The 14,902-nt window shown below is 51.7% G+C and overlaps 1 protein-coding gene across 6 annotated transcripts in view; it reads right to left on the minus strand.

The window, feature by feature from the left end:
- SYT7 (synaptotagmin 7) overlaps positions 1 to 14,902 on the minus strand; it is a 149,594-nt gene that overhangs the window by 70,522 nt on the left and 64,170 nt on the right. For all 6 annotated transcript variants that reach the window (XM_090032271.1, XM_090032269.1, XM_090032272.1 and 3 more), the window contains exon 2: positions 7,756 to 7,859. In XM_090032271.1, the coding sequence (XP_089888397.1) occupies positions 7,756 to 7,859 (104 nt within the window). The remainder of the gene's footprint in view (positions 1 to 7,755; positions 7,860 to 14,902) is intronic.

Here is a 14,902-nt window from a genome sequence, read left to right on the forward strand (position 1 = left end):
AACATGGCCAAGTGGCCAGCCAGTAATGATCGCAGGGGACTTCAACTGCGCCATCAGTGAGGGCAACAGAGTCAGCAGCGCCCAGAGGGTAGGCATGGACAGGTTCTCCAAGCAACTGCAAAAGCTGGTTGAGGACCACAGCCTAGGAGACACTGGGAAAGGAGCCCAAGGCCCTGGGGGAAATTTCACCCAAGTGGGCCCAGCAGGGAAAACCAAAACCCAGATAGACTTTGTCTTCCTCCCCAAGGAATGGGAGGCAAGGGAAGCCCTCTTCACATCTGTTTCTTGGACCGCTGCCTCCTCACAATCCAGGCTGAAATGGGAGGACAGCTGGAAAGGAGCAGAAGGGGCTGGGATGGACCAGGGACTCATGACCCTCTTGCACAAGAAGGGTCCGAGGGAAGAGTTGAGGAACTGGAGGCCCATCACCCTCCTGAACTTTGACTATAAGCTTCTTGCCAAAGTCTTGGATGAGCGATTTAAATCTGTCCTAGGTTCCATCATTCATGAGGACCACTTGTGTGTGGTCTATGGGGCCCTGCTGCAACTGAGGGATGCACTCCAGCTGGAACAGGACAGAGGCCAGAAGGTGGCAGTGCTGAACCTGAATCTGGAAAAGGCCTAGGACAGAGTGTCATACTGATTTCTCTTCAAGAAACTGAAGTGAATGGGTGTCCCCTCAACCTTCACTGGCTGGATACGGATGCTGTACATGGAAGTAAGGAGCGAGGTGCTTGTCAACAGGTTCTTGAGTGTGCAGATCATGATAGAATCGGGGATCCGCTAGGTCTGCCCACTCTCCTCGATCCTATTCATCTGTGCGATTGAACCCCTGACCCATCACATCAGGCAGGACCGTGGGATGCACGGAGTCCAGATACCCAGAGGAAACAAGGAAGAGAGCAAGGTCCTGGCCTACATGGACAACTTGAACATCCTGTGCCAGAATTACCATGCAGTAGAAAAAGCCCTGTGGCACACACAGGTTTACAAAGTGGCAGGGGGGCCAGGCTCAACGTGAGCAAAAGCACCTGCCTGGACATGGGCAAGCTGAGGGACCTGGAGTCCCTGGGAGTCTCAGTCCCCCACAAGGGGGTTAAGATACTTGGGGTGGAGTTCAACCCTGAGCTGAACATAAGGAGGGCCTGGGAGAAGAAGGAGGCCAAGGTGAACCAGAGGTTGAGTCTGTGGCATGCGTGCCACCTCTCCATGGGGTGGCACATGGCACTCATGAAGTCAGCATTGTTACCAGTGCTTTTGTACACTGCACTGGTCTTCCTCACTCCAAAGAGGATTACCCAAAAAATCCAGAGAGCCATGTGCATTTTCTTCTGGGTATCCAGAATGGAGAAGGTGGCAAGGAAGACCCTATATGAGAAGAAATAGATATGGGGAAGGGGGATGCCAGACATCCACTTGTTCCTGCGGGTATGGTACATGAGCCAGAACTGCAAGCTGGCAACCAGGCCAGAGACCAAAACAGCCTGTCTCATCAAGTATTTTGCAGGTCACCCCCAGCCTCCACATGCTATCAATAGATCAACCTCCTTTCTAGACAGAGAGACCATGGCTTGGGGGTGGACCATGGCTTGGGGGTGGGAGAGGAGGGTCCCAGCTTGTCCCAGCCTCCCTGAACACAGGTCTGAGACCTGGTGCGAGCAGGAAGCTGGCTGCAGACATTTCAGCTGCATTTTTGGAGAAGGTGAAAGGGTTTCACCTTCTTGGTTTTGCTTCTAAATTTAGCCCGACAGAAGAACATAATCATTCGTTAAAATTCTGTGCTGCCTACGCTGCGCGGCGTGTTGTACCGATGGGCTGCGGCGTCTGTGACCTTTCCTCCTCTTCAGCCGCTGCTCTTGGCCCCACTGGGAGACTCCAAACAGGTGGCACATGCGGCAGTGGCTGGCATTAACTCTCTCATTACCTGTTCTCTAACTCCCTTTAGAAAGAAGGCACTGGGAGTAGGTGAGGCTGGACTGGGAGGAAAGGATCAGCAAGGGGGCTGCAGCTGCTGTCAGGGAGATCTGGCCAACTTCCTGCTATGTTTCTGGTACAAGGAAGAAGGGGAGTGCTGTAGAGCCAGCCATGCTCTTTAAAAGTTGGGTCTGGGTGGCCAGTGGAGTGCAGGGAGCCAGGAGGCTGGCTGGCTAGACACGAGGGGAAATTTTGCTTCAGGAACTATGGACACAGGAATGGAGAATGCAATGTATGGGACAGGGGCTAGAGGACCTGGTGCTTCATGGACCTTCTGGCCTTCACCACAACACATCTCTCCCTCTCTCTCTCTCTGCCTGCCTCAGCTATTTTGGTTTTACGCTGGAGGTGGCAGGGAGGGGGCAGGGGGATTCAGCCTAGCAGCACTTATTCAGGCAGAAGGCAATCGCTTTCCAGGGAGGCTGCCTGGGCACCATAAATGGGGACATATCTGAGAGAGTGTGTGAGTGTGTATCAGGGAGCAGCACAGAAATGCTTTCCTAGCAGGAATGAGGAAGCCACCCTCCTCCTAAGGCTGCTCAGGCAAGAGATCCCTGGAGCCAGCCCCTCCCAGCCACTCGTCCAGCCTTCTCTCCTCATGCAGCAGTCCCTTATGGCCCCAAGCAGAAAATGGGGCTGTCTTTCCCATCAGAGCGAGCATCTGTTTCTCTTGCGCCTGTTGACAGGAGTGCTTTTGGAACAAGCCTCAGGCCCAGCTCTCTCTGCACAGGGAGATTTCTGATGCATCTCACTTACTCCTGGGCTCCTGGTTTTATTAATTTGGCTCCCAGACAAAACTCTTTACTTATTAATGTAGCAACAGGGCTGCTTAATTCCCTTGTTTGTACAATGTAGATGCTCTCCTTGGCATTCCTTATAGCTGCTTTCCCCTTCTGTAGCTTGTGGGAAAGCCAGCCAGACTAAGTCAGGGTGCAGGGGGCCTCAACTCACGTGAGGAAACATGATAGTCTTTGGCTAGAAGCTGGTCTGCAAACATGCTGAAGTATTTGGGGGGGCTGGGGAAGGAGCGCTGTCTCTGCATGGAGATGCTAATCATGTGAATGCTCCTCTAGGGAGGGAGATGTTGTCTACATTTACCACCAGGTTTTAAAAAAAATGATATTGCTTTTTAATTATTATTGATGCCTGGTGTGTGTCTCTCTCCCTCTTCACTACCTAGGGAGACGGTGGCATTTGAAAGGGGAGAGATAATTGTTTCTATTGGCATGTTTTCTGTTTCGATAAAGAAAAAGCGAAAATAGCCGCTTTCTGAGCACTTGACCCAGTTTAAATCTCAGCTGCGTGGAGAGAGGCTTCCTTTGGAAAGCAAACAAAGCAGAGCATGTTCCTGTTGCTTGGACATGTAGGCCACTCTCAGGGGGGCTGGACAAGTGTGGGGGCATTCTAGGTGTGGGAGGGGGCTGCAAAGCATTCTGGGTAATCTGGGCAGGCTGTGTGGGGGTGTATGGCCCCAGGAGTGGTGTGTGCAGGTGCAGGCTGTAAGGCATTCTGGGAAATCTGGGCAGGTAGGGACTTGCAGGATATTTGATGAAAGCCAGGCAGCTGATGGCTGCAAGGCATTCTGGGAAATTTGGGCAGGTGGGAGCCGCAAGCCATTTTAGCAAACATGAACAGGTGGGGGCTGCAGGGTGCTGTAGGCAGGTGGGTCCACAGTGCCTTCACTAATGCCAGTCCAGGGCACAGCAGCCATGCAGAGCGGGCTGCACGCCCCTCCCCTTCCCCCGTACCTCTCCCCACGAGCCATTCATTAAACAGTGAGAGCTGAGCAGGAGAGGGGCCAGATCATTACCATTCATCACAAATATATATATATTTATTTTGAAAACTTCTCTTTATGCTGCACAAACATTTCCACCAAAACATTCAATTATCACATCTTCTAAAGAGCAAAATAAAAGCTGCAGCCGCTGCTGAGCTTTGCTCAACAAATGCCGATCCCGGGCTGTGGCGTCACTGCTAAGCACAGGATCCCTTGGGAAATAGCTCCCCCTCTCACACCCAGAGGCACCTACTCTGCACCGCAGAGGACTCCCCTTCTCCCTCTCTCATCATCCACACTGCCTCCTGCCAGGACCCCAAATTACCCTCCTCTGACCCTCACCTCAAACTCCTCTCACTCTGCCTCAAACATTTCCTCCCTTATTAAAATCATGTCCTGTTTTATTCACAGGGCAGAGGGGACATCTACTCTCCCCCAGTTGGGTCCTGTTCACCAGCACCCCAACAGCTTGATTACATTTAATTTTTGGCAGCGGGTTTTCATACCAAGGAGCTCCACTTTTCTCCTCCTGGGGAAAGGGAGGGCTGCTATTAAGGATGTTCCGTTTGTCACTCTGCTATTTAATTAACAATCCTAATGAATTAATAAGCAAAGGTTCTTGCTGAGATTCCAAATTAATGAAACTGCTGCTTTCTGAGGAAGCGGTGTGAATGGAAGAGATGCTTCTTCGTGGTTTTATGAGTCAGAAATGGCCACATCAACACGGGTCTAAATGGAACATCTTATTCCCCAACATGAAATTTTGTTAAAGTTGACTAAAAACTGAGAAGAGATTGCCTGTTAAAACTACCCTGAGAATACTCAGAGGTGTAAAAAGCACTCTAGAATTTAAGGAAATTCACAGTGAAGCTCCCAACAATGACCTCAATTCTGCCCCGGGAACCCTGCCCATCCTCTGCCTAAGGTCATATGTTGTTGAAGTTTGCCCCATTGTCAGGAGTGAAGTTCTTAGCTGCAAGAGCATGTAAATGGCAACTCCTGCACTGGTCAAAGTTATCATTTACAGAGACTCCCTTACTTAGAACACTACAGAAGTTGGGAATTGGGAGATGGTCCTTTAGTTAAAGGAGTTAGTTAGAGAAAGACCAATGGTCTGAAGAGGTTGCCTATTGCTCCATAATAATGATAATCTTTCAGTTCTTCTCATCCATGTATACCTGTATTTATCAAAGCCCATGATCGCTACAACTCCCAATTCTCCATCCAGGCTTTTCACGGTGCTGGGTAAAGGGGATCAGATATAACTGGAGTGCGGGTTAGAGACAGACAGGCAAGGGGCCAGCTGATGGCATATACTGCTGGACAGCTGATTCCCTGGAGTAAATCATGTGTTGTAAGAGGGCTGCAATGCTAGCCATGCAGTTGTGTGGGCTGGCCTCTCTCCCCTGTGGGCCCAAATGAAGCTCAAACTCCAGTAGGTGAGGTACCTGGGGGGTGGGGTCTGTGCCTAGCACACCAGAGGTGGGGGCATACTCCAACCTGCCAGAAAGGCTACCACAGCAACAGTAAGTAGTAGCATGTGTTGCAGGGCAGGTGACCCAGACTGGTCTCTCCAGCTGGAGCTGAGATAAATCAGAATTGGAGGAAAAGACATGCCCCGAGGCTGCAAGGGACTGAGGATTTGCTCTGTATTAGGGACAGGCCTGATATTCAGGAGTCTGGCATATTCAGGAGTGTCCTGCTGGTGCCTCCCCCTCTGAGCTCTCAGCCTGCTTGTGCATTCAAATCCAACCCACAATCATTCTGGGGGTCATGGGGCTCTGGGACCTCACAGTGGAACATGGAGAGCACTGACTGTCCTGACTGACCTTACCTCTCCATACATGGAGGTGGGAGGGAACCCCTCCAGAAGATGCTCAGGCATGTCCTTGTGCCAGCTAAGGCAGGGTAATCGAATTGTCACGCTTCAAAGCAGATGCTTGTTGCCACATGGGTCAGGGGAGAATTCCCCCCTTGGGCTCAGTCAGGTGCATTCTGGGAAGGTTTGCCTTTCCTCTGAAGTATGCAGTTGCAGCTGGCTACAGCAGCTTGCTGGCCCAATGGCTTGAGCCTGCATGAGCAGAAGGAGAGGAGGGACAGGAAACAAGAGGGAGGAATAGAGGGAAAAATGTGATGGGAGGAGGGTGATGGGTCAGTGGCCGGCTCTCTGCCATACCGAAGTCGAGCTGACTGGTTGACAGGCAGTGACAGTACCTGGAGTTTTCAGGGACTGAGCAGTGAGAGCCCTTGGGCAGTGAGAACAAATGGACTGGGACCTCTCCCCTGCTGCAGTCTCTGAGTACCAGTCTGTGCAGCCCCAGTCCTGGGACAATGTTTGGCTACCCAGTGCTCTGTGGGAACTGAGGGGTTTGCACTGAGCTCCCTGGGGAGAAGAGGGCTTTCCCTGGAAAGAGGTCTACAGTGCTCTGCATGGGAGTGGCCCAGCACTGCCCTGCTCCCCACAGCACACTGGCTGTGCTGCCTGGGCCTGCCCAGCACTGCATTTTGAGGGTAGGCATCTGTTCAGATGACTGCACTGGGGCTGCACTACACTGTGTTTTCAGGAGAGAAGGGGTCATCAGCTGCAGAAACTGAGCATAGGGCGGGACAAGATCTATCATCACTGTCCTTTGGCCATCACAGAGGGGAGGATCCACTACCCCAGATGAGTAGGATGAGGTCAGGGGCGCAACTGTTACTGGGTGTGACAGGGCACTGAGGTGCAGCTGTTCCCTTAAGGGGGCAAGCAGCCTGAAAGGCAGCTTGCAAGTAATGAAAAGGGTTGATTAAGGACTCACCAGGCCAGCAGCAGGTCAGGCTTGAGCTATATAAGCACCGGGCCTGAGCTGGTCTGGTAGTCTAGCCTTGCGAGCCAGGAAGTGAGGAGCTCCTAGGAGCAGAGCAGCAGGGAGTGACTTTGCAGGCCTGGGAACAAGGACCACATATCTGGGGCAGAGAGGGGCTCCTTTTTCTAGGCAGGTGGCATGATTTTCTGTTAAGCCTAGAGAGGACGCAGGTGCTTTTTATTAAGTTGCACTGGGGTTTAGCCTTGAGCCCTTCTGAGGACAGGCTCAAGGCCCATTTAGAGAACCAGTAACCTAGGAGCCCAGGGATTGAGAGTGGGGCCACGCAGGGAGTGCAGGAGCCGAGATGGAGTGAAGGACCAGAAGGTCAAGGAGCCTAGGGAGAGGCTGAGACCTAGACCAGAGGGTCCCTGAGCCCAGAGAGAGGGGTTGCACATGGGACCAGGGCCCTAAGACCCCAGAGAGAGGGGCTGTGCAGGAACAAAGGATCCTGGAGCCCAGAGGGGACTCAATGTGGGACTGGTGGGTTGGAGAGCTCAAAGAGGCTGAGTGACAGACCAGGGGTTCCGAGGGCACAAGGAGGCCAAGTGTGTGAAATGATAATATCCACAAGGCTTGCGGTGTGGTATAGGGAAGGACAGAGCCATGCAATGAGCCCTTAAGGCTACGTGCCCCCTGCAGAGGCACAGACAAGATGAGAGGGGCTATTTGGCTTGAGGGATGAGGTGAGAATAAGGGGGTCCAGGAGGGGTCCAATGGTGATTTGTTTGGATGCAGGCTCACTCTAAAGCCCATGGGCAGCCTCCCTTACACTATCTCTAATAAGAACAAGGCATGGTGGGTGAGTGAACAAGGGAGGGCAATATTAGAGCCTGAGCCAGGCAGGGGTACACAGTCACCAGGGGATGTCACAGCTGGGCCATCCTCTTACCCACATCCCTCTCCCAGCAGTCTAGCTTTCTGCTTCCCCTGGATGAGCTATTTGGCTCCCCAGCATTCTGTCTGTGGCAGGGCCTGCACTGGTTTCTGAGCCACATGTCTCATGGCATGAGGCTGCAACATCACTGATGAGTGGTGCTATCAGACCCCTTCCCAGTCCCACAGTGAGCATGGGTTGCACAGTGGTCTTGACAGTCTTCTCTTCCCAGTCTCACTAGGACCCTCCCTACTCCTGGCTGTGTGACCTCCAATACTTACCAGTTTGCGCTGGCACCACTGACAGATCCCGCACAGGACAATGGTGACACTAAGGCTGATGGTGATGATGGCTGAGACCAGGAGAACATCACGGGAAGGCGCTCCTGTTGAGGAGAGAAGCCGCAGGTTAGACCTCTTGGTGGGGGCCACGATAAAAGGACAGGGAGGGAGATGTGGGGGGGTCACTGCGTGGACTGGAAACCTCCACTACTGCCTCCTCCCCTGACACCAGAGCATGGGAGCTGCTGGTATTTCAGGCCACACATCTGCATCCCACAGTATCCCAACTAACATTAGCCAGCAGTGGTCTCAAAGCAGGATGTGCTACACCAAAGCCGCACCCCACTATGTATTCATGTATGCTGTGCTGACCAGCATACCTCCCAGTGACAGCCACATATCCCTTTGGTGCACCTGACACGCCAGAAGGATATGAGACATCTGGCAAAGCTTATGTGCCTCACAGAAGTGCTAGAGGGCTCTCAGAGTCTTGTTGTAGTGAGTGCTTTAAAAACACTAGCTGAAAACAGCCCCCACCCCAGAAAGGACCCTCTTCTCAGTTACACGCATCTAATCCCACCAAGTTGCTTGGTATGTACGAAGTTACATTTGGCTGTGGGTACAGCGTGTCCTGCCCATGATGCGTGTGTGGATGATATGTTCCCATGGATTTCATATCAGGATGCAGCACATTTCAACGAGATGCACAGCACGGAGTATATTGCCCTCCATGACAACTGTCTCCAGTCTTACATGGCATTCCCAGTCTCACTAGGACCCTCCCCACTCCTGGCTGTGTGACCTCCAACACATACCAAATACAACCTGTCATGCATATTTAACTGTTTTAAAACATGAGCAAGGATGTAGCTACAAAGATGTAGCAGGCCAGTGGAATTTCTTCCCTCTCCCGCACATTAGACTTCTGGGAAGAAGTCAGTCACTGCACCAGAAAGGGGGTTCTGAGCTGGGGGGACCAGAAAACTGCATGCAGTGGTGTTGTGAATAGGTCACAGGGAGCCATGATCATGCTAAACAGGTGGGGGATCCTGGCTAAGTCTGGACTGAGTGAGCAGGAAACAGACCTAGGAGGTGCAAGAGAAGTGGTTAATGAGCTTTCTAAAGTGCTTTGACTATGCATGGCGGTGTGAAGTGGCTAAAGAAATTCAGTTTTTTCAACAGGTGAAACAGTTCAGTGTCAGACGGCATCAGGGTGTCCCCCCCAGAGGACGTTTCATGTTTATCCCCTACTCTTCAGCAGGTCACCATCAGAGCAGCAGCAGGGACACTGACAGCAGCTTGTCAGTGTTACAGCTTCTAATGCGACATGGTGGGGTGGAGTTCTGACCAACTGGGGCTTGAATCTCCAGGGTTGGTAGTGCCCTCATGCTGCCCAATGTGCTGGATTAGAAATCGGTTGAGAGACAGGAGCAAAAGGGCAGGCAGGAATGTTTCTGTTTCAGCCTGGAAAGAGGCATAGGCTGCGAGGCTGCCTGGGCCAAAAGGGAGGGGGCAATATATGAAGATGATACAGCATTTGCTATGTTTGGTGAGGTCTAACACACGTGGCAAGGAAAGACTTCGTCAATGGAGGAGATTAGCGCTGTACAATGGGTGCTGCAATTTAGCAGGGATAAGTGCAGGGTAATGCACATCGGAAGGAACATTCTGAACTGCTTGTACGCTCTGATGAGCTCTAAATTAACCATGAGCGCTCAAAGAAAATGCCGAGGTGTCACTGCAGCCAGCTAGCAGGAAACCCCAACTCAGCGTGCAAAGGCAGATGACACTGCAAACCAGACACTTCCCCCAGAAAGGGGTGAAGACAGACTTCAGAAGAAATACTGCCAGCACCGAAAGCCCTCATACCACCCATGACCTGGCTGGGCTTAGAAAGAACTTTTCCGCATAGCTAAGTCTGTACATTATTGCCACCCATGGGCAAGGCAGGTGGTACTAGCTGCAGATGGACACTGCATATAGGACTGAGTGGACAGCTGGCCTCCCCTGGTGAAGCAATCCCTCTGTTGCTGCTGAATCATCTGTACCACACTGGATTTACACCCAGGCTGGATTTGGCCTACTTAGCTGTGGTGCACTCCCCTGGACTGAAATGACTCATGGGGGAAGCCTGCCACAGCCTCTGTGCTGCAGCCACCTCTTGCCTGCCTCATTCTAAAAGGGCCTGGCTGCTTCAAAGTGTTGTCTGGCCAGCTCTTGAAGCTCTTTGGCTTTAGAGAATGAGTCACCTTTGTTTACTCCAGCCTGAAAACAGGACTCCTCTACCCTGGTAACCTCTGCTATTAATCACCTCAAATAATGTCAGAGTTTGGGCTCAGGGCTGGGAGGCAGCCACACACGCCATGTCCCCAAAAGCCATGCAAATCTCCCCACTTCCTAACCAGCCTATCTTGCTCTGACCCAGACCAGCACCAGTGGACAGAGTAGCATGTTTTCCCCAGTCCATGCCATACCTTATGTCTCTGCTGTGACCGCCAGAGTTGTTTTTATGGCTACAGAGGTTATTGCTCAAAGCCCATGCATTAGTCAAAGGGAATCTATCCATTGACACCCCTGCTCTATGTCAGACTGCAAACAGTGACCTGGAAGTCCTCATCCTCTAGGCTGAGCAGGCACCCTGCCATAGGACCCTTTTTGTCTCAGACATACGTGTTTGTCCATCTCTAAACCACATGGGAACTTGATCCCTGCAGATGTCTGCCATCCCAGGACCATGTAGAAGCTGACAGCTAAGAGTGGAGGGCTCCATATTCCAGGACGCCTCTTCATTTTCCTCCCTGCTGGCTGCTGTGCCAGAAGGCTGCTTGGGCAAGCAGGGTCCCAGCCCCGTTCTGTGGCAGAGGACACAAAGAGAGAACCAGGCATCCCCTTAGACAGAAATGCTTCCTGTCAGCCATAGAACAAAGTCAGAGTGGCTTTCTAGCAGTAGACATTGATCCCTGCAGGTGCATGCTACAGACCTGGTTGAAGGACACACATCTGTATGCATGTGTTATTCATACATGCATGCACATGCTGACATAGAGCCATGATCCCAGCCTCAAGGAGCTCTACCCTGCAGCACCAAGGCTCATGCTGGAGTGGTGGTAGGGTCTGGCCTGGTTTTGGAAGCCTAGGCACAGCTGGAGGCCAGCTAGTGCCTGAGGGTCCAGGGCTGGAGGGCAGCTCCCAGCAGCCCCTTGCTTTAGCCTGTCCTGCTCTGAATAATGAAGGGATTGATATCACAGTTCTTCCCATGGGAGGCCACTCTGTGGCCCCTTAACGCACATAAGGCACTGGGTAAATAACAATCAGCATTAATGTATAATGAATCTGTACCATCATCACCTATTAATAATTAACCAATCCATATTCACTGTGCTCTGAGGAGCATGCCGCTGACTCCCAGCCAAACACCTCTGCTTAGCACTATCCTGTGGCCCCAGAGACATCACCACCCCTCCCTCCTCAAGCTGCCAGGTCCTTGCCTGAAGGTTTGAAAACTGGGAGCACAGAAGACACTGGTGGGTCAGTCACAAACAGGCCACTGAAGAACTGGGAGCTCCCCACTCCCTGGCTCCTCCTGTTCCCACTGTCACAGAAAGCCATGATCCACCTCCTTCCCCTCCCTCCACGTACACACCATGGAGCTATGTGCTGCAAAAGGTGCACGGCATCCAAAAGAGGGAGCAGGGCTGGCAGCAGCCACCTGTATGACATACCTGCCAAGGAAGCAGCAAGACAAGGGTGTCAGGGCTGCTTACATTTGGTGGGGTGGGAAGCTGCCCAGGCATGCAGCTCCCAGGACTCACGCAGGGGGAGGAGTAGGAGACCTGGGTACTCAAGAATCTTCCCTACTGTGGGGCAAGCATAGAGACTAATGAACCTCCTGCTTCAAAACCCCAGGGAGCCAGCAGTGCCATGAAGCCATCTACTCCTGGCACCAGCAACAGGGCAGCCACAGGCTAGAACCTGGGGCATGCACCCCAAGCTAGCAAGCTCTGAAGTGACTGCTCATCACTCTCTGTTGGCAAGGGAGGTGGCACCAAGCCAGGGAGCAGCGAGAACATGGAATGGTCTGGTGAGGACAAGAGGCTCCCACTGCCTTCCCATGTGTGATGGCTCAGCTTGTCCCACATCTGTGCCAGCCTGATGCATCCTATTTCTGCAGGCTGTAAAAAGCCAGCTGGGGCTGGGTTGCACTGTGCTGGGAACTGGCTGGTTTCCACCTACTGATCCGGGATGAGCTGAGTGGGAGACCAGCATCAGAGCTGGGCAAAACTCTTCTCCACTGACACATGCAGGTTGGTGCAACTGAAGGAATTTGCAGATTTATATCAAATGACACTGCTTGGAAATGCTATTTCTTTGGAAGACTCAGAGCATTCTGTCTGGACCTTTGCAGGCCTTTCAAAATTTACCTAAATTAACTTTAAATAAAAGAGGTTAAAGAACAAGCCAAGTGAAATAAGAAGCTTTGTTCCACTTGAAACATCTTCCTCCCCAATTTTTTCAGTTCAGGCAGCAGGCCGAAAAAAATCAATTATTCACACAGTGCTAGCCATGAGTGAGCAAGTCTGAAAGAAACCTCTAAAGAGCAACAAGGGTGGGAGGGGACCTGGCTGGGGGTGGGTGGTGGTGAACACTTCTCTTTACAAGTCAGTTGTGGCTGGATGTCAAAGTATGATGGTGGAGAAGCATGTTCTGCTCTGTTCTACAGGACCTAACTGGCCCTGGATACAGGGAATGCTGACTTCTGAAGAAGTCCTCTGTCATAGCTGTAAATAAAAATTCTGGCTCCTGAATGCTCGAGGTTCCCACGGTTCCTCTGGTGTTGGCCTCAAAAATAAGTACGTGTTGGCCCCAGCACCCAGGCCTAATTCCAAACTGGGCAAAAATAGTGCAGCTCCCCATTGTTACAACTACCCCAAAGATTGTCAAGCCATCCCACACTATAACACAAAGGGTTTCAACACTGCCCTCCTCCAGGCCTCTCAGCCATTAGGAAAAGAAGGGTATCTGCTACCCCATAATACTTATTGGTTGTCATGACCTCCAATTTAAGAATCCCAGGGTAGATTTGTCTCCACTTCCTGTCTCAAACAGTTATGATGCTGTGAATTAGCCACTCCAGAGGTGTGAGCTGAGAGCAAGCAACCCCTATTATACTGCACTGATCTTATCTCCCATCTCCTGTGGGTATGAGGAGACTTAATTAATGCGCGCTGCAGGCTAGAAGGTCCTTTAATGGAAGATGCCATGTACGAATAAAATAAAATAACAGTGGTGATAATAAAATAACATAGACGAGCAAAGAGAGAGGTCAGATGTGCCGCACAGTTCCTGCAGCAGTGGAGAGCTTTCCGTCCAAGACAAATGTTTGTTCCCCTGTAGCAAAGGCAGGTGGGAAGTTTCAGCACTGGCACTGCTGTTCACAAGAGGACCGATAAATCTAGTATTTTTCTTCTCCCACATCTAGAGATCTCGAGGCATTTTGCTGTTGGGGGGGAAGTCAGAGGCAGAGAGATAAGGTGACTTGCCCTCACCCAAATGCTTGGCCAGATGTACTGGCCCCAAGTCTCATCACACCTTTATGTGGAAGCGCATGGATATGATTTGGCAATAGAGGCAGTGGAAATGAAGGCCTGACATGTTCTAAATGGGAGTGGGAAGCAAATGCGAAAGAACGAGATGGATGAAACATTGGCTCAGTTTCCAGCAGGAGGGGATAGATTGCCTGTCACTTGAAACATTTAAATCAAGCCCAGGTGTTTCTCCAACAGTAACAGTCCCCCCTCACCCAGAAATTATGTACTTAACATGGGAGCTGCTGGGAGAAGTGCCCTGGCCTGGGTTATACAGGGAGGTCGTCACAGGTCTTTTTGCCCTTGAAAGCTGGGAATATCCCAGCCTTGACCATCAAGAAGACAATGGGAGCTCAGCACCAGGGAAACTCAGGCTAGTCCTAGCTTTCCTTCTGCTGTATCTGCAGTGATAAATGCAAGGCAGACTTTGAGTGATCTGAAAAATCGACACCAGAAACATGCCCATGCTGTGGACAGCTCCAATCCGCACATCCCCCCCAGCCAGTGCCATATCTGGGCATCTCAAAATAGCCACTGAGAGTCCAATCATGCTGCGCACATGGATGCTGGAAAGGGGAGGGATGGCAGGAAGTACAGCCAAAGTTGTGTGTGTGTTGGGGGAGGACAGAAGGGGGGGGCGCGGAGTAGGAGCATTTCTCTTACTGCTGTCAAGGAAGATAGCCCCTCAGCCAGCCAGTCAGCCAGCTGGCATCATTCATAAATCACCCAGCCCGGGCAGTGTTCATCAGCAGGTGTGGAAGAAGCTGAAGAACAACGTTGCCGTGCTGTTAACAAAAAGGTATAATTCATCATTAAAAGCAGCTCCTTCCCCCATGCACTGGAGCGCAGCCAGCCCCGTGTCCCTCCGTGAGAAAGATGCTAAGGGTGATGCTGGCAATTATGGACTGGAGACCTTTACAGCACTGCTGGGAAAGAAAGGAGAAAATAATTACCTCAGGCCTGGGGCTAATTCTCTATCATGGCATTGGAATTCCAAAACTACGCAGTCACAGTGGCAGGCAGACCAGCATACAGCAGGCAGAGAGCCCGGCTGTGGGTACCAGATTATCAATGGGAGCAGGCACTGAAGTCCCTGTGGAGGGGCTCCAGTCTGCAAACTCAATGGAAGGACGCAAATTCCCATGCCTATTACACCCTGATGGGACATATGACCTGCATTTCTACCCTGTCACATCCCACATGACCACACTGGGGTTTATGACCATGAGCCTGGCCTCTCACACCCCACTGGGGTATAAGTATCATGTCCCTGTCCCCCTGTCACATCCCAAATGTCTTCCCCCTAAGACACTCCAACAAAGTCTACAGTCTCTCTTCTGTCCCACCATACCCCATGCAACTCCACTGGGATGTATGCCTCTTGCTGTTGCACCCCAAGAAACCTCACTGTAGCCTATGGCCTCCCCACTCCTGCCCCATCACACCCATGCAATCCCTGTACACCACAGGCCATGGGGTGGCAACCAGTTATTGCCATCTCAAGACCCTAATCTCTGGCTGAGCAAAAACATCTCCCCCCTAGGGAAGCTCCCAGCCTGTAG

This window comes from Crocodylus siamensis, chromosome 2, assembly GCF_052110815.1.
Source record: "Crocodylus siamensis isolate JL-2025a chromosome 2, ASM5211081v1, whole genome shotgun sequence".
NCBI classification, from domain to species: domain Eukaryota; kingdom Metazoa; phylum Chordata; order Crocodylia; family Crocodylidae; genus Crocodylus; species Crocodylus siamensis.